At 43.4% G+C, this 19,947-nt stretch overlaps 1 protein-coding gene and 1 non-coding gene across 15 annotated transcripts in view; both read left to right on the top strand.

The window, feature by feature from the left end:
- LOC136427137 (ubiquitin-associated protein 2-like) overlaps positions 1-19,947 on the top strand; it is a 36,892-nt gene that overhangs the window by 2,523 nt on the left and 14,422 nt on the right. For 9 of the 14 annotated variants that reach the window (XM_066415868.1, XM_066415867.1, XM_066415872.1 and 6 more), the window contains exons 3-18: positions 4,912-5,001; positions 5,316-5,426; positions 5,975-6,173; positions 7,076-7,198; positions 8,848-8,920; positions 9,902-9,966; positions 10,411-10,493; positions 11,914-11,996; positions 12,884-13,043; positions 14,932-15,048; positions 15,450-15,671; positions 16,513-16,721; positions 17,138-17,324; positions 17,811-17,910; positions 18,222-18,335; positions 18,805-18,980. In XM_066415868.1, coding sequence (XP_066271965.1) covers positions 4,912-5,001; positions 5,316-5,426; positions 5,975-6,173; positions 7,076-7,198; positions 8,848-8,920; positions 9,902-9,966; positions 10,411-10,493; positions 11,914-11,996; positions 12,884-13,043; positions 14,932-15,048; positions 15,450-15,671; positions 16,513-16,721; positions 17,138-17,324; positions 17,811-17,910; positions 18,222-18,335; positions 18,805-18,980 — 2,112 coding nt within the window. The remainder of the gene's footprint in view (positions 1-4,911; positions 5,002-5,315; positions 5,427-5,974; positions 6,174-7,075; positions 7,199-8,847; positions 8,921-9,901; positions 9,967-10,410; positions 10,494-11,913; positions 11,997-12,883; positions 13,044-14,931; positions 15,049-15,449; positions 15,672-16,512; positions 16,722-17,137; positions 17,325-17,810; positions 17,911-18,221; positions 18,336-18,804; positions 18,981-19,947) is intronic. The other 5 variants (XM_066415874.1, XM_066415871.1, XM_066415875.1 and 2 more) reach the window with 5 other exon arrangements.
- LOC136429047 (small nucleolar RNA SNORD59) lies at positions 16,987-17,055 on the top strand. The gene has a single exon (XR_010754706.1). It is a non-coding gene; the product is annotated as a small nucleolar RNA SNORD59 (small nucleolar RNA).

Below are 19,947 nucleotides of genomic sequence, written 5' to 3' on the forward strand. Positions count from 1 at the left end.
GTCATACTAATGGATAAAAGTTTAACTGTAATTTTGTATGCAGAAAAATTGAACTTATTCAAATCCAGAACGAGTTCTACCTGCACAGATGTACAGTACTTTCAGTTCAAATCAGGAAATATAGATAGCATGGATATTAAATAAAGCAATTCATCTTGAAAATTGTAATCTTTGAAATCTTTCATCACAGTTTAAGAAGCAGGACTATAAGTACATTTTGGGAAACAGGTGTACTGGTGCACCTAACCTACAAATTTAGTTGCACAGAAAAAAAGAATTGGCTGCACAACATAAATTAAAGTGGGACGTCAGCAAGACTGAAATACAAGATTACTGCCTCTTTTTTCTTTGACTTGAAACTCAAGCTGTTCTGTAGCTAACTTCAAAAATTAGCAAAGAATACAACAGATGTATAATTGTTTTTTCTAAATGGTCTGTATACTACCTATTACTAGTGTACAATAGCACATTTTCATATGCAACCATACACAACTTTCTAGGTGCACAGGTGCACCCAGTTATTCTCCAAGCAAAGGTTTTGGTCGGGGGGTTACGGGAGGCAATGTTAAAAAAAAACGGCCACTACTACCCCCCCACCAAAACCTCTGCTTGGAGAATAGCACCCAGTCACAAATTAGATGAACAACTCCAAATTTGGGTGCACAAAAGTGCATATATGTTGAGCCTTGTGAAAGTGAAAGTGATAATGGTTGTGCTACAGTCGCAGATGACAGAGGTCCTCTGTAACATACATTCTTTTTGACCTCCAGTGCATTTCAGTTCCATGAGAGACCATGACTAACCCATTGTTATTGGTGGTATGCTATTTGATGTTTTGCACCAAAGCATCCATACTTATAGTCCATACCAGTAATGTTATGGTAAAAGAAAGACGTGTAACAATGCCCTATTCACTTTTGATAATCCCGAAAAGACGTTTGCATCGAATCCAGTTTTCCTGTCTTATTTTGAAAATTGGGTTAAAACTGAATACTTTATTTGGCGGGGACATTCTTACAACCATATACAAGACGGCTGCGATATAAGAGCCACCACAAAGCTGTTACGCTTCTATTAAGTCTCTTGTTTCCGGAGATGATGATAAACTGATTTAGGGTCTGGGCGCTCATCGCATCTCCATCTGCTGTGCAGACTGTGTGATAAAACAAGTCATTATCATAATGGAACGGGTCATTAATCATGCATGAGGTGTTTATTAGCAGCCTTGCCTTTTGACCTTGGAAATAAATCTATTTATAACCAAGAAATGATGATGCTATTAGGATCCGTTAGTGTTATGTTGCCATTTCATACATGAACACAGTACACAAAATACAGAACGTTTTTAAAAAATGGTAAAGACATGCAAAAGTTTGCAGATTTAAACATCAGAATTTCAAGATGAGATTAGATCATTGTAAAGAAAAATGAATTAAGTCATGTTTGTGATAAAAAGGTTGAGTTTTCAGAGAAAGCCTGGGTTAAAAGTGCTTCTCTACCAGACACTGATCATATAATCAATGGTAATCAAATGAGTATGCTACAGGAAAGATCTTGTCATCTTCCCTTTTTGACACGAGATTTGATTTTATCTTTCCATGAGGGTTTTATGTTTGATGATGTAATGTGGTTTCAATGGAAAACTGATATCTATAGGTACCAAAAACATGTAGAATCTAGGCCTGCCAAAACTGCATATCAAAGCGCGAACAGCTGGTGATGTTTGCTAACATGTACGTGTAAACATTAGCCAAACGAGCTACATCTACAAAGGCAACATTTTTGCATAATTTTTGTCATTAAAAAACCACAAGTGGGAAATCCTCTTTTTCTTCTCGAGAAGTAAGAGAAATTGTTACATACCCATCGTTTTAAATCAGAAGTCTCCAGTCTGATGACTGTTAGAAGTTTAGTCTACCATGTGACCCGGTTCTCAGGACAGGTCACCTGACAGGTCATATTATCCCAGCCTGGGTCAGCTGGGGGTTGAAGGTCGTATGTCCCATTGACTGGGTCAGGTTCAGGCCAGGCCTGGGACAATCACAAGATCACCTACAGGCTACAGGTCAACGCTATCTGAACCTGGATAGTCTTGTCTCTGAACCGTATACTGTAGTCTGTGCCGAGTGATTTTCTCTGCCAGGATGGTTCATTTTCATCTGAACAGAACCCAGTTTTCCGTACGAGTATGGGACGCCAAGGTACAGTCAGGATGTGTACAGTATTTTGTGGAAAGCTGTACATAGGGTGTTGTGAGAAGTTGATATTGTTGCTTTGTTCTTTAAAATGAATTAACATCAGTTTGGAGCTTGATTGTGCATGTGTGGTTGGCTTGCCTAATAGTATATTTGATTGAACAACAGTGCATAGCCTTACCAAAGCTATGAAAAATAATGAGAAAATGCTTTTAAAGTTTATAAATCAGGCAAGAAGGAATGGTTCAGAACTTCTGACTGCCCCTTACATTTTTGTGAATCTCTGTTACTAATTGTTCCAGTTTGGTGATGTTTGTAGCTGATGTTTGCTCCTGATGAAAAGATGCATAAAGATGTTGCCTGTCCTTGTGAAGTCTATTTTGGGCGCATGCATATTCAGATTTAGTCATGATTCATCCATGCGTTGATGTAATATTTTGTCTGACAATCACTCTGTACCACTTTTGTTGTATGAGTCTATATTAGACATTTTAGAAATTATTTTTTTTGGACGTTTAATTTCATGAATGAAATCATGAAACTTTACTTTGGAAAGCAACTTTCATCTTTGTTAAGAAATTTGTAGCAGGCAGTAACATGTGTGTGTGTCTGTGTGTATTGTTTGTGTGTGTGTGTGTGTCCCTGTTTATGTGTCCCTGTGTATGTGTAAATGTTATGATTATATTAGAACAGTGTTGTAACAGGTTCTTGTAGTCTATATCAGTCCCAGGCTATAACAGAGCAGATCATGCAGATTCCCAGATAATGTGTGTATGTATGTGTAAATGTTACAATAAGTTAAACAGTGTTGTAACAGGTTCATGTTGTGTGTGTGTATGATGCAGGCCTCAAAATTAACTTTTTTCCCTACTGTCCCAGCATTGTCCCAAAAATAAATTTCAACTGTCCCGAAGTGAGGATGGACTGTCCCAACCCTATTTTCAGAAATCATGTATTACAACAACTGTAAAGCTCAGTAAGAGTACAGTATTGCTGTGTAAGCTTATTGTCCATTGAAATAATCAACTCAGATTCAAACTTATCTTGTTTTTTTTTATTAGACAACAACAGATTTATTACATTATATCTTATGGATAGTAGTGCAACGTCCACTGCACATTTACAGGTAGACCACTTGCTGCAGTGTCTTATCATGTAACAAGTGGCAAGTGGGAACTGGGAACTTCAAAAAGTCATTTTAAGAACATAATCTTTTTCTGAAAATAAACAGTACATAGTGAGTCACTGAGTGACACTAGTCTAGTACATTTACAGGGACCACTTGTACTTTATCAGTGGCAGGTGGGAAGAAAAGAATGAACAGTGTTCTCGCCAGGTTTTTTTCACAGCATCGGGGCAGGGGTTCGGGGGCTGCCTTAAGCATACAATACTTCTGGTGAAAGACAACTTGAAACTCAGAAACAACAATATCAATAGTTTATTTAGCTACTCAACAATATCAATAGTCGATACCAGTTTTCCTTTTTTTGGCTGTGTCCGGCTGTCCTAAGTCGAAGCGCAACAATCGTCGCTCACGTGGTCAGAAGTTTTCTTCGGTGCGAAATTGGAAGCGATATTCCTGGTATAGTACGCTTCGACGCCGGCATGTTTCCAGAAAAATCGCCGCCGAGGTGATCTTCCCTCGGCGGTCGGCGGGGAAAATCCTAATACGAAAGTCCCTTGCCGCGGCCCTTGGCCCGTCTAAGAAATCGCGTCACCCCTCTCCCCCAAGTACATACGCCGCCGGCCCGTTCCAGGAAGCCGAAACCGCTGTTCTGCGTCTTACAGATAACGTGGAACTTCCGTCTAATAAAAACTTTGTACAAGCATCGCTGTGGGAAAGTTAAGGGAACGTAAAATCGTCAGAGGTTCGCTGTTGACTGGCACACGGAGATCCAACTCGCGCGTTTTCCCACAAAGTTGCCGCTGATTGACAGTCGGCAGCCTTTGATGACAGTCGCGACCATGGCGACGTCGGCGGCAGAAAGTCTGCTAAAAGGAAAGTCGGCGGTTTGTGGGCGGTACCACAAATTTGCAGTAGCCGAATCGTCCAATCATGGCGAAGCTTCTAATTAAGTTGAAACTTTATCTTCCTCTCTTTGTAAAAATTAATTTTCTGTGCATTAATTCGCTGTTATGGATGGGAAAATGACGTAACCTTGCTCTAGAAATTTGTCAGAAATACCGTTAAGAATTAATTCTATCCCCGCGCTGACAGAGAAAGGAATCTTTTACAAAGAACAACTTCTGTGTTGGTCAACCGCGGACTGTTAACTTCCAAATAAGGAGATTCCCCGGGAATCTGATACATTTACGGCTGTTCTGATAGTCGGGAACCGCCCCGCAGATTGTGCACATGGAGACCTACTCGGCTATTGTTTACGTTTTCGCGCGATGCTGCCAGCGGCACACGAGCCGATTTACTGTGATTTCCCGCAACTTACCATTAAAAACTGACGTCGCCACACATTTGAAAATGACGTGGTCGTCTTAGATTACGTTTTGGTCGCTTGCGGTCCGGATCAGGTCTACCGCGGGGAGATCGGACATTCTGATGTTGATTATTTTCCTATTGTCCCTAAAGTGTCCCAAATAGATTTTTCAGTTGTCCCGGCCTAAATTTTAGTGGCCCCGGGACATCGGGACATAGTTAAGATCGAGCCCTGATGATGGCATATACAGTACTATGTATTAATCGTTAGTTTTGTGTTCCCAGCCCCAGGCTACATCCGAGCAGATGCGGATTGCCCAGATGATCTCAGACACAAGCACAGAGGACCCTCAGTGGCAGGAGAAAATCCAGCAGGTCAGGCATCTCGCTTTCTTACAGAGCTACTGTGGACTTCATTTAGTTAGCTGTACCTACACTGCTGTGAAAATCACGACTTTGGTATCTTTGAGTTTGCTGTTGAAACAACAGTAGCAACACCCTAGAAATGCATTGTGGTGGTAGAAGTTAAGAATACCATTAATATTTTAAAGATTTGTAGTAAATGAGAAGTTGCTACATTTGGCAAGTTTTGGGTTGTCCTTGCAAGTTAGTTTTACCTGCAACAACTGTCAGTGCTTACATGAAAAGCAACAAACAAACATAGTTGTTGTTGTTGTTGTTTACCTCAGGTCCGTGATGTGACAGGCAGAGGGTTGGACGAGGCGACAGTTGCGCTCCACGATTGCGATGGGGACTCGAACCGAGCCATCAACATGCTGCTGGAGGGAGAGCAGGACCAAGTAAGAACTGATCCAGCGTGTCTTATCAACTTCATGTTTGTTTGTATTTTGTGTATTGCATACCTGGTGAACCGCCTTATGATGTAACGCACCAGGTTCGTACTGAAGAATACAAGCTGCGTATCCGGACAGATTTATATGATCCACCCACACCGGGAATGACCCCTACCCTTTTTTACAGTGTTGTGACTGAAGTTGACCCGGTACCTATTGTAACTATCCCATATATGTGATTGCCTGGAGTATTAGTGCAGTGTGGATGTTAAACGTATGACCCTGTATCTGTTCTGACTGTGCTGTATATTTTTGTGTCCTGGAATACACGGATTGTTGATGTTTGAGTGTTGAACCTTACCCTGTGCCTGTTCTGTCTCGCTTGTCAAATTTCCTGGAGTACATGTACTAGTATGCCGAGAGCAGTGTTTAACCTGGGGTTGACCCTGTACCTGTTGGAACTGTCGCGCATGTTTAATTTTCTTGAGTATTCTGAGCAGTGTTGATGTTGAACCTTAAGACAAATTGAGTTATTATCTTTTCTGACTCCCCAGGGAGAGTGGGAGACGGCGGGTAAAAAGAAAAGCCGCAGCGCTCCGTCCACACAGCGGGGGAACGACTCGGGGCCGCCCGGGAAGGAGAACAGAGAGGAGTATCGGCGAGGGCGTAACCGCGACGACCGCGACAGAGACGGGAGTTCCAGCCGAGGGCGGGGGCCGCCACGCATGTCACGCGGCGGCGGACGCGGAGGATGTAAGAGATGTTGTTATTCGCACGTGCACACAAAACATGCACACACACACACATACACGCACGTGCACACACACTCGCATGTCATGGCTGTGTCTAGGGAGAATGTAAGGGTTGCTTGCCTATATTGAAACATGCACACATACCACACACATGCATATACACTTGCATATGCACATTCTCATAGACACACACACACAAGCACGCACGCACAGAAATCACACTGTGGCAGGCAGGAATGATTTTGCTTCGGCAATATTGACACATGGACCCAGTATTTCGAGCCCTGGTATAGATAACATTCAAAATTACCTGCAACAGACAGGTGCTGTTACGAGCTGTGACATTGTAATAATTAGGTGTTTGAAGGATACAACATATTCAAGACTAGCTTCTTACCACTATTAAAATTGACACCAGCATCTTGCAATAACCTCTGCCAGCCTGTACTGGGTGGAAAAGCCATTGTTAGTAAAAACACTTGTTTGTCTTGCAATTTAGTAGCATGTCTACTTGTATTGTAACACACAAGGTTTCCTTTTCACATTTTAATATGATAGATGTTCTTAACTTTGTTCTTTTGTCTCACAAGAGTGATAAAATTGTTACACTGCCTCCTGTCTGCCTGTGCGCCTTGTAAAAGCCATTCTTTGTAAAACAACATGCAAGGTTTTCTTTTACCATTCTAACATGACAAAAACGATCTTTGTAATTGTTGTTTTGTATCACAAGTGATGAATATTGTTACTATACCTTCTGTCTGTCTTCCTGTTCGCAGTGTAAAAGCCAGTCTTATTTGTAAAAAGCACAACACACAATTACACACGTTTGCATAACTACTGTCTGCCTGTACGCTGTGTAAAATCCATCCTTAGTAAAAAAACGCACACTTGTTCGTCTTGCAGCACGTCCCAGAGAGAACGGCATGGCGGACGACAAGGAGGGCAGCAGAGACAGAGGCGGGCGAGGGCGTGGCGACAGGCGTAACCGTGGTGACAGGGATGGAGACAGGCGACCGGGCAGGTTTGGTGCGTATCAAGTTTCTGTTTCTGCAAGTTCAAGTTCACTTCTCCTTCTAAAGTGTTGTGGTCCACCTACAAACTAAATTACAATCAGAACCAACTTAAGTGCTTTCAATATCCATACAAACTCCTAAAATCCCTGTCAGATATTTGACAAAATTCTCCAAATTCAAAGACTTCAGTTGATTAGCACAGTTTTGTTTGTTGAATGAAAGAGCTACAATTGTTATAAGATGGACCATTTCTCTGTGCAGATGTCCTGCATGAATCCAGAAGATGCACAGCTTTACAGCTACAGTAGATTTGGCCATTTGAGATATTTGTTCACTCTTGTCTTGAAAGTACAATCTATATTGTGGTGCGTGACAGTCATATAACTGGTCTTACTAAGTTTTTCTCTAACAGCAAACCAATCTGATTACTTATATTTCTACCAGGAAATGTTTTTTTTACACAAAGGTAAAAAAGGTATAGAAGTCCATACTGGGGTTACACAAACCCACTATCTTTGAAGAAGAATTCTGATAAACAATGACTTAAACGGGCTCGACTCTATTATCCCCATGCTCCTTACAAGAGTCCGTCTTGTTGTTTTACTACAGTGCTTGACATAAAACCATATAACCAGCTTGACTTGTGTCCATCTCGTGTTAGTGTTTGACATATGCCCATCTTGTTTTGACTGACACATATCCATCTAACGTTAGTGAATGCAGTGCTTGACACATATCCATCTAGTGTTAGTGAGTGCGGTGAGTGACATGTGTCCATCTAGTGTTAGTGCTTGTAGTGAGTGACATGTGTCCATCTAGTGTTAGTGCTTGTAGTGAGTGACATGTGTCCATCTAGTGTTAGTGAGTGCAGTGAGTGACATGTGTCCATCTAGTGTTAGTAAGACTTGCCCAGTGATGACAGAAAGACGCGTTATGCTGAGGAAAGGCCCGGTGCCGTGGACAGATCCCCCAGTTTCCGTTCCACATTTCGCTCCAGTTTGCGTTGTTACAACTTTTCGTACAAACCTCCTTTCTCTTGATTTTGCTTCCTGGCCTTGGTTCTGTTTTCCCTGGTCCTAGTCTGCCCTACTGTTTTTGTGTTGGGGTCTGTTCCAGTGCTGAGGCAGTGGTCCAGTGAGCACACAACAAAATCAACTGAGGGCAAGGACACCGTCCATCTGTTGTTGTTGTGTTATTGTTGTTCTGTTTGTGTGCTGTTGTTGTCCCATTTCTTCGTGTGTTGTAGTGTTTTGTCGAGTTTTCAGATCTCACCCTATTCATGTACACTTGTTACTGACTCCCATTCTGTATGGTCCTATGTTTGCATGTTGTTTTTGTGTGCTATATTTTCCTGAACATGAAAGGCAACTATTTTAGGAGAGAAGTAACACGGCCTTAGCTGGTGCAGCACTTCCTTAACAACAACTGTTGGGTGAGGTGGAAATGGATAGCGTTTCTATCAGTTAGGAACTGACGATTACAGTTGGTATGTCAACGTATGAAGGAGGGGACTTACAGAAGGGATGTTAGGGGGTCCACCACCGCTACACAGATGCCATGGTGTTGGAAACAGCCGTGTCAGGGACAAAACTGCAGTGTAGGGCTTCATGTCGGATCCTGGTACTAACCCCCCTTCACGGGGCTCCCCATTGGTCCCCACAGGTCACATGAACGGCCCGTCACGACCAGGCAGAGGAGGGTTCGGGAGACCCAGACACGACGGACCAAAGATCGGGTTAGTTGCACACTTGTCACAACATGCAAACACAGTGGAAAGCAATATAGCTCGACAGTGAAGCACGTCTAGAGCAGTTGTAGGTAAACAAATGTTAGGTACAGGTTAGGGGTGGATACCGGTTTGTTGGACCTGATTCGGACCTATATAACATCCAAGAACCGAGTCCAAAAAACCTGAAAGCCAAAAACCTGAGTCCAAAAAAAACCTGAACAAAGTACAAATGTATTTTTCTATTTTGTTTGATGAAAAGTGTTTTGAGTCTCCCTATGAGAAGAAAAGGCATATACAATGTAAAATAAGTGCAACATTCAAATATTGAATACTGGTTTGCCTTTAAAGTCTTCTCACCAAGAAAACTTTTACAGTCATGCATGTCAGTCTTAATTCGCTATGCTTACTATTGGTTCAATAAAACAAAACATGTCAACTAGACAGGTTCAGGTCTGGACCTGAACCTAAATCTCTGGACCTAAACCTGGACTTGGACCTTATTAAGCTGAACCGGTATCCACCCCTAGTACAGGTACACGGGTTTAGGTACAGGTCCTAAAGTACTTGTTCAGCAGATGGTAGATTTTCAATAAGGACAATAGCATGTTTTAACTGGCACAATATTTAATTGTGCTATGTCTTATATTTATGAAAACACAGTTGAAAATTTGACTCCAGCCTTGCAAATGTGTTTTATGTGCTGGAGTAGGTAGCTTTAAGCATGTCTAATCTAGGAAGAGAGTGCAAACTGCGAAGTTGAGAGAACTAGAGGCCTGCTCCTTATAACATTCTTTATTGAGAATCGCTTCTAAAACACTATAAAGCATCTGCATATGTATGACAATCAGCGCCCAGTCTGGTCAAGATTAGGTCCAGAAGTTTTACATGCTTTTTATTTGTTATTGTGAGATAGAGGAAGGTTTGTTTTTGCTCCTTGTTGTGAGTACTTAAAGGACATTTTTGTTCCCCCCCCCCCCCCTTCTGCAGTACGTTTAACCCAGATGAGATCAAGACAGAGAAAACATCCGACATCTGGCCCAACACTGAGTCAGGTGAGAGACTTTCCTGGTGTCTTAAAGATGTGTTCCGTTTAAGAAATCTTGCAAATTTCATGTTCATGTGTGCCCCAAAACATTTTTAGATTCTTGAGCAAGTTCACAGTTTGTCATTGCTTCTTTGGTGCTGGAAACACCCGCCTACAATTTGCACAAAAATCTCTCAAGATTTCAAGTTTAAGTATAGACAACTTGTAATCTTGCATGGTAAAAAATGTCAGGCCTGAATCACAATCAAGCTAACCAACAATGTGCTAAAGCTTATGTTGCAGTAAAACTGGAACATTGCCTTGGCCATTTGCGGAAAAAACGTTAGGTCAAAAATTGATAACTTTTTGGCAACTTGCAAAATTGTAGGTAGCCAAAAAAAAGGTGTTTCGAGTCCTGTTTTTGTCTTAAGGTGGTACGTTCCGTGTCTGACCGAGCACCCCTGCTCATTAGAGTGGTTTGTTCCAGGTACGTGGAACCCAGACCAGATTGAGACGCAGGAGGACTGGGGCGCCGACGGGGACTGGACCGGAGACGTCAGTTGTTTGTTTGTTTGTTTGTTTGTTTGTTTGTCCATTTCACCAGCTTTTCATTGTGCCCAGGGGGGAAACCCCAGGCAAAAGTCATTTGCATCAATCTCTATCAAAGTTACGAATTGAAGAAAAAAATACTAAAGTACAGTAACTTAAAGTCAGTAGTCTACATGGTCGTACTGTTAGCCCACTCCAATGTAGCTCCCAGAAAATATCGTGCTGAATGTAAATTTGAACACACAGTGTGGCGTCTGTGTAGCACAGTGGCAGAGCATCCGGCTATGAACCAATAAGATCCAGGTTCAATCCCCGGTGGAGTACCCAGACATGTCCGGACATGCACCCAGACGTTGTGCCCTTGGGAAAGGCACTTAACACACATTTCCCATGTCCTAAGCCCAGCAGTAGGGTTTGGGTTGGCGTTAGGAAGGGCATCCAGCCGTAAAAACTCTTGCTACAAAAAAGGACTTGCACTTGATGAGGAGTTCTGGGGCTTCCCCATCCATGTGTAAGCACGTCCAACCCCCAGATGATGGGGAACAAAAGACGTTAAATTGGATAGAGAGAGAGAGAGAGAGAAAACAGAGTCCGGGGAGAAAGTAACACACAGTTTCAGGAAGTCAGATTCTACTTTTCCTCCTTGCCCCATTGTTTTCATGTTCTCTTGTTAAGTGTCTGCATAAAATGTCCAAGAACCAAGGAATTGAATTAGTGTGGCCATAGTTTGTTTTTCATAGGCCTTAGCAAGGTTGATGTTTCTGGAAAAAACAATGACTCCCTAGTGTAGTGTACAAGTTGAAAAGAATGCTTTGTACTGAACTGACTGCCCAGTGATGTGAACCTTGCCTGGAGGCTGGTCTGACCGGCGGGAGACCAACGGGCCCCCCTCCCCTCAACCCCTCCTCCTCCTTAGTTCCCATGGTAACGCCCCGCCCTCCCACGTCCGTCCCCTGCCCTGAGGTTCCCCCGGTACAGACAGTTGGCCGATGACCCTCAGATTATGAGAGCTGAGGGCAGTCAGATTCAGAATCTTACAGCTTACCAAGCTCACGAGGCTGATAGAACACCAAAGTTGTTTAAAGCTAACGTTCATGTATAGAGACTATAGTAAAGTTCACATTTTGTTTAGTGAAGACATGAATGAAATTTGCATTTTTAAAAACAAGCCAAGTCATACCTTTTAGGGTTCTTGTGTTAAAACGTATAGTCTGCTAGCTTTAAAGACGAAAGTTTTATAGAAAAGAAGTTAAGTCCTCTGATTTGCTTGCGGTAGTGTTGTTCAATAACATTATGTTCCCAACCGTACAGTAAGCTATGTCAGTGTGTACATGTTTTATATCTACTTCTGTGAGTGTTTCTAAGGTGTCATATTTCATGTTCTGTGAACCTCACCTGATGTGACCTCACCTGTTCTCACCTGCAGTTGTCGGAGAGTAAGGTGTTCACGCCAAGCGCACCTGTGCCCAACCCTGAACCCATCAGAAGCACGCCCTACCAGGGAGAGAGGTCAGAAACTGTCCTTACTGTTACAGAATTAGCAGGAGAAAGAGAAAATTAATAAGCATTTTTTTATATGTAGAAGCAAAAGTGGAATGATTTAAACAGCATGAATCCTATCTGCAAAAGACAGACATTTGATGAGGCATTGCCCAAGTGGAGTATTAAGATTCCAAACATACAGTATTGCGACTTATTTTATTCCCATAGCTTCACAATTTGGTTTGTAGTCTTGACTATTGTAGATATAGCTGTCATGCACAATAACCCATCCCAATTTGACTTGTGTGATTTTTTGTTGTATTTGTTTCATTGATTTTGGTTCAGATGATGTAATAGCTTTCTTTACTTCCCAACCTACATTTATGTTCTTCTGAGTTGTCGTGAAGCCATTGGCTTGCCACTGATGAACCAAGAATCAATGAATCCATTTGTTATAGTAAAGATATAGAACAAGTTTTTTCCTAGGAGAAGTGGATGGATTGTGGTGTTAATGCAAGTCTGTTCATACTCTAAATCTTGAAATATTTGCAATGGTTTATGGAGAAGCACCATGAATTGGGACACTGCTTATGCTTATAAATGCATTTAAGTGCTTCAGTATAGTTGTGTTTCTAGTGTACAGAGAGTAAAGGAATCAAAACACAGTGAAAACCTCTTTTCAGTCCTCACTCCTACCAGTGAAAATAGAGGAATTTACAGTAGTTCCACCCAGAATTGACCAAAGCTTTTTCTAAATTATTATCCTGTTCCAAAGTTCTAGAAGTAACCAGGCTGTTATGATGGTTTGAAAACCCTTCTTTTTTCCATGATTAATCCTGTTCCTTTCAGACCTGACCAGGTGATTAAGTGGTTTTAAAGCTCTTCTTTTTTCCCTGGTTCCCTGTTCCTCCCAGAATCGACCTGGCAAAGCTGTTGAATCCGAACGGTGGGTCGTCGGGCGCGGCGGAGACGAACGGGCCGCAGTCGTACGGTCCAATGGGCGACAACATGGGGAAACTGGGCACGGCGCCGTCACAGGGTCTACATCAGGTAGATTTCCTTCGTCAGTTGCAGGTAACCCGAGGTCCTACACCCCTCCCTTCACGTGGAAGCTCCCTCCTGTCCTACCTTTTCTGTGTTCCTCTGAGTGACAAACATAGTCCGTTAGGCACCTGTCAAGGCAAATCCTGGAGGGGGAAGGGGTGCCAGCAGCTCTACATACTCTACAGTATTGTTTTGACCGCAAAGCTAGACCACAGTGAAATCTCCTTTCCAATCCTATGAGCAGAAACAAGGAAAAACACTCCCTCCTTTTCTGTGTTCCTCTGAGTGGTTAGGCACCTGTCAAGGCAAATCCTAGAGGGGGAGGGGGTGCCAGCAGTTGCACACTGTATCCATAAGTTTGAGTGGGTCCTCAATTGGAACTTAAAAAGTCCCTTTTCATAATCAAAAGAGCATCATAGAGGTGATGCTTCTGACCTTGATGCAGGAAAGATGTCTGTTTTTCAGCACACTGTTTTCCTTTTTGATTGAAACAATAACGGAAGACAAGAGTTAACCCCAGTCTCAGCCTTGCTATGCGTCACCAGTACTTTTCAGGGGAACTTTGACAGGTTTCTAGTGTACAGAGAGTAAAGGAATCAACAGCAAATCATACGTAGCCTGGATGAGCATTTAATCCCAGTTCTGTGATTCCCAATTGTACATTGCTTATTTTAAAGAGTTTGAAATTGATGAGATGGTTGAGAACTAACAGTAACACCTACGTTTGTTGAAAGTCTTCTGAGATGCTTCCCCACCTTAAGAGTGCTGAGACATTACTAACCACAGTTGAAGATGTTCTTAAGGCTGACTGACAACTTCTTATGGCTTTAAGTTGTTAAGATCAGACAATGTGTGCATGTCTAAGTTCAGTCACAGTTATGTGTATTAGAAAAGAATAGCCTCAAGAGGAAACTGAAGGTAGAAGCTTGCACATATCTTAGCTTAACCATCCTCTGTCCATGTGACATGTAAGTAGACCAGTGTCCTAGCTGTTTACAGTTGTTACCCATCCAAAGCCCTGTCAGACTTGGCTAGAGAACGCTCCTTAAAGTCAAGAAGATGTCCTTGATAAAACCATGGAATGTAACTGAAACATTACTCTATGAAGCCAAACATAATGCTGTAAGCCCCAAGTGAAACCTGTTTAACCCTGCACCTGCTGAGTTGCACCTTATCTCAACAGATTTGGTGCCTGGCTCAGCCTTTTGGAAGGGAAAGGTTAACTTGAGTTTTTGACTATGACTGTATGAGATGGTGTGATATCAGTGCAGATAGCACAAACTGTTCTGTGAATAGTTTCATCAGGTTGGTATGCTTAATTTGCAAGTGAAGTTCTTTTTGTACAACAGGTTGTTTCCTCACTGATGTTTACAATTAAATTTTCAAAAGGGCATAATGAAGTCTTCTCTACTTAACATGCGGTAGTGTTCAGCAAGGGAAACAGAGTCCCAAATGTGATTGTAATGATTTTGGTTCACATGATGTAATAGCTTTCATTACTTCCCAACCTACATTTATGTTCTTCTGAGTTGTCGTGAAGCCATTGGCTTGCCACTGATGAACCAAGAATCATTCAGTATCACTCCATCAACTACTTATCGTCCTTCAAACCATCCTGACAACTGTATTATCCTCCTGTTCTCTTTCAAACCATGATGAAATCACTGTATCATCCACTTATTGTTCTTAGACTATACACTCAGTAGATGGGTTTTGCATTCAGCATCCTTCATATTTTGAGACTTCTTGCCACAATGCTACCCTGCTGTAAGGGATAGTAGAGTTCATTATCAATATGCCTTGTGAAAGTAGCAGGATATCAGTGAGGAAATCGATTGTCGTTGTATAACAAGACCTTGGCTTGTAAAGCCCAGATTGTTGTAGGAAGTTGCAAGTTTCCCTGACGTTGTTTTTACAGCAGGGGTCGAGTTCTCTGGGGATGACATCACTGGGTACGTCGCTGGGCACGTCAATCGGGAGCTCCATGCCGGCGATGACGTTCGCTCAGCAGCAGAACCAGGCTCCAGACCAACAGGTAACCAACCCCCCCTTTCCCCTTAACATTACCACTCTAAACAGTACCTCCTAAACAGTACCGCCTTTAACAGTACCCCCTGAATAATACCTTCCCACCCTCACATGCAAGTTAGATTCAGTATTCTATTTGTAACTGTTAATCAAAGTCTAGTCATATCATGTTTTTTTGTATGATCGACTCTCTGTTGGATTGATTCGATTCATTTTGGTTCACATGATGTAATAGCTTTCTTTACTTCCCAACCTACATTTATGTTCTTCTGAGTTGTCGTGAAGCCATTGGCTTGCCACTGATGAACCAAGAATCATTATGTCAACGTTTAAGACACTAGTGCTACTTTCTTCAGTGTTACTCAGTTCTGTATGTTGTTGTACCCCCCTCCTGTACCCACCCCCCAGACGAGACCCGCCCAGCTCCCCCCCAGCCTCCAGCAGGTGATCCAGCCCCCCTCGTCCGCTGCGCCGGGGGGGTCGCAGGCGCCCGGGCAGCCCCCGTTGTCGTCGGTGCAGCCGGCGCTGTCGTCGGTCCCCCAGCCGCTGAACTCGGCGCAGGTGGGGCCCAGACAGGCCAAGCCCCCCAGGAGGAAGATGCCACCCCCATCCAAGGTGGGCAAGTCCGCTGTGAGTTCACTTGGGATATACTTGCCTTCTTACGGGTTACACCAACCTTTGTAGTTACCTGTGTGATTCCTTAGAGTAATGTTTTTTAAAGAAGTAATTTACTGTATTTGCCTTCTTAAACAAGCCCTTGTAGTTACTTGTGTGATTCATTATTATTAAGGAAGTAATGTTGCCTTCTAACAAGGTATACAAACCCTTGTAGTTACTTGTGTGATTCCTTAAAGTTAAAGAAGTAATGTTTTTGAAGATTGAAGTACTGTAATGCATTTTGCCTTCTTACTGGTTAGACAAACCCTTGTAGTTACTTGACTTTGTGATCCCTTAAGATTAAAGAAATACAGTTATGGTGATAAAATGTGCCTGTTAAACTGAATGATTACCTTTTCCTACTTACCACAACATAGTGTATGAAATCTCCTGTGCACCTTTGATTCTTGTAGTTGTGATGATAAATGTCGTATATTTGCAACTTCCTGTCACTTATTCTGTAATGATTGTAAATGTAAAAGAACAAAACTAGATTAAAGTACAGCAGGAATGTCCACAGAAATTTCACTATTTTCAGTAGGATTGTTGGTAAGGGGGCTGCCACACGTGCGTACATCAAGTCCTTTTGACATTTTTTGGCTCAGGTAAAGTTTACGGGGAAGACTTTTTAGAACAATTATTTTGACCCACTCTTGTGCAGCCTAGTTATTGAGCCGAAAACTCTACCTCTCGGATGCAAACTTTACCAAACTCAATACGAAACTCATACGGACTTGATACATGCACAGTGTGGCAGCCCCCTTAACAGCTGCTAAAGCCCTGCCTAACCCATCCTGCCCCCCTCCCACCCCAGATCCCCGAGTCAGCGGTAGAGATGCCGGGAGGATCCATGTACTCGGTGGACAGCCTGGACATCCAGTTCGGCGCCATGGACTTCGGCTCCGAGTCCTCGTCCGCGGCGCTGGATTTCGGGTTCGGCACGGACGGGACGAGCGGTCTGCTGGGAACGTCGAGTCTGGGCGTGTCCACGTCGGGCGGAAGTAGACTCACCGCAACGAATACGTAAGCATTGATGAATTCATTTTTGGGAATAGACGCTCTAAAGATTCAGGTGTGCAGAAATAAAGTTGTGTACACGAATAGAGTAAAAGATAAAGTAGAAAGTCAGCAAAACCTAATCACAAGCCTTGAATCTAAAAAATCTAGATGAGCTAACTTCCAAAAAATCACATATTGCAGAAAACAGAGAAAACTTACAATGTCATTCTGAATATCTGTTGATGGCTGCTAAGAAGCAAGTGATGTTGTTAGATGATGCTTTTGTAGGGTTCAGATGATGTCAATTTTAACTTTCGTTCTTCTGAGAGTAATGAAGCCATTTTCTTCACTGATGAACCCTGACATGTAACACCACAAATGTTTGTCTTGGTCGCCAGGTTCACAAAGGAAAATTAGTTTCATTTGTTGCCATTTTGCAGAGACACAACGTATGGGTCAGGGTTCGCGGGGTCAGGGGTCAACGATCAGTCGCTGCAGTCCATCATGTCCACGGGCTCCACGGCAACGACCCAGACGACCCAGCCCGCGGTCGAGACGCCCTCCCCAAGGTCGGCGTACCAGTCTCCGCACCACACCCCGCAGAAGGACACATCCAAAGGCATTCAGGTGAGACTTAAGATCTGTAGGCAAGATACTTAAAGACATTCAGGTCAAACTTAAGACGTATAGGAGAAGCACTTGGGGTAAGACACTTAGCTCCTCCAGTGGACACATCCAAAGGCAGTCAGAAATAGTTCTTTTAGTTGTTGATAGCCCTTGTAGTCAGTCCTCTACTTCATGACTGCAATGATTTTGGTTCACATGATGTAATAGCTTTCTTAACTTCCCAACCTACATTTATGTTCTTCTGAGTTGTCGTGAAGCCATTGGCTTGCCACTGATGAACCAAGAATCATTCAGCATCACTGTTTTTATGTCCATAGACCATACAATCTCAGTCCATGTATTCTAGGACTTCTGAAAATGACTGTACCTATATAGACTGTATAACACACCGGCTTCTGTATCTGCATCTGTATAGCTAGTGTAACTGCCCTTGTGCCTAACAGCAGGTTCTGAATCCTCCTTTTTTCCCTGTGCCCTGTTACCAAGGTTACGGGTCCAGAACCGATTCCCTTCCCGTCATCGCAGATGGAGGGGAAGACTGGCCCCCTGGTGGGGTCACAGAGGTCACAGCCCAGCGGCATGGACGGTACGTTCCTCCGTTAGTCAGTTCTCGTTTCTGTCGACCATGCTCCAAGATTCAGATGATGTTTTACAACATTCAACTTTCCTTCAACTGAGTTGTTGTGAAGTCAACTTGTACATGGCTGATGAATCTGGACTGTTTTTTGTGTGTTCTTATTACTTGTATAGAATACTTTTTTCTCTCGTTTAGCCCCCTGGTCTTGGTCTGAAAAATGCTGATAGCAGCAATCTTTCTGAAATTTAGGAGAAGTAGACTGTTTGAATGAACAGACATTGTATAATAACAAAGTTCCCATGACTGTTTCCCCCCGACAGCTCTGGGCTCCAACAAGAGCGAACCGTCCCTGTCCTCCCTGCCTCCGCCGCCGGGGGTCGCGACCTCGGCCTCACAGCTGTCATCACACCAGGCTGTCTCATCAGGCCTCTCAGGTGGGTGTGTTTGTTTGTTTGTCTGTTTGTTTGTCTGTTTGTTCGTTTGCTGCTGCCAAGGATGTCATGTATGTTTCAGCAACATTCGTTGGTTTATGTATTTCTTTTCAGTTTCTTTTGTGCCATTTCTGTGTGGCATTCTCTAGCGTTTTGTAGTTAATCCTCGAAAGACCTAAAGTGGGGTTGTACTTCCTTTGAAATTTTTTGGAAGCTTCTGAAAAGTAATTTTGGATTGTGATGAAAAGCCGGCGGCCCTGTGTATGAGGGAGCTGTGTAAGCCACAAGCGTCAAACCTCTGCACGTAAAAGAACCCAATCACACTTATCGGGTGGTGTGCTTGGCCAAAAGCGTGAGCTGTAGCCAGTGTAGCTTTGCTGCATTGCACTGGCTACTTGAAAAGCATTAACCTCAATTGAGGATGACTGTTTTACGTTACTTACTAATACTAAGTTGCTGTTTCTCCCCCCAGGCTCGTCGTACGCGCCCCACACCACCACGTCGCACTCGTCAGGTCACCACAGCTACAGGGAAACCAGCGGGAGCCACACCAGCACCATCCAGGGCTCAGCCATCTCCGCGGCTAACAAGCTGGGCAGCGGCCTCAAGGACTCCTCTGCCTACGACTCACAGCTCTCATCCAATCAGGTAGCTTCATCTTTCCTACACTCGTAGCAATCGTCCAATCAGGTAGCTTCATCCTTCCTACACTCACAGCTCTCGTCCAATCAGGTAGCTTCATCCTTCCTACACTCACTGCTCATCCAATCAGGTAGCTTCATCCTTCCTACACTCAGCTCTCGTCCAATCAGGTAGCTTCATCCTTCCTACACTCACTGCTCATCCAATCAGGTAACTTCATCCTTCCTACACTCAGCTCTCAACCAATCAGGTAGCTTCATCCTGACCTTCCTACACTCAGCTCTCGTCCAATCAGGTAGCTTCATCCTTCCTACACTCAGCTCTCCTCCAATCAGGTAGGTCCATCCTTCCTACACTTGTATGACTCACAACTATCCTCCAATCAGGTAGCTTCATCCTTCCTACACTCACAGCTCTCCTCTAATCAGGTAGCTTCATCCTTCCTACACTCAGCTCTCAACCAATCAGGTAGCTTCATCCTTCCTACACTCACAGCTCTCGTCCAATCAGGTAGCTTCATCCTTCCTACACACTCAGCTCGTCCAATCAGGTAGCTTTATCCTTCCTACTCACAGTTTTCGTCCAATCAGGTAGCTTCATCCTTCCTACGCTCACAGCTCTTGTCCAATCAGGTAGCTTCATCCTTCCTTCACTCACAGCTCTCGTCCAATCAGGTAGCTTCATCCTTCCTACTCACAGCTCTCATCCAATTAGGGAGCTTCATCCTTCCTACTCACAGCTCTCGTCCAATCAGGTAGCTTCATCATTCCTACTCACAGCTCTCCTCCAATCAGGTAGCTTCAGCCTTCCTACACTCAGCTCTCGTCCAATCAGGTAGCTTCATCATTCCTACTCACAGCTCTCGTCCAATCAGGTAGCTTACTCACAGCTCTCATCCAATCAGGTAGTTTCGTCCTTCCTACACTTGTACAACTCACAGCTCTTACCCAATCAGGTAGCTTCATCCTTCCTA

The sequence above is a fragment of the Branchiostoma lanceolatum genome, chromosome 2 (genome assembly GCF_035083965.1).
Source record: "Branchiostoma lanceolatum isolate klBraLanc5 chromosome 2, klBraLanc5.hap2, whole genome shotgun sequence".
Lineage (NCBI taxonomy): Eukaryota > Metazoa > Chordata > Leptocardii > Amphioxiformes > Branchiostomatidae > Branchiostoma > Branchiostoma lanceolatum.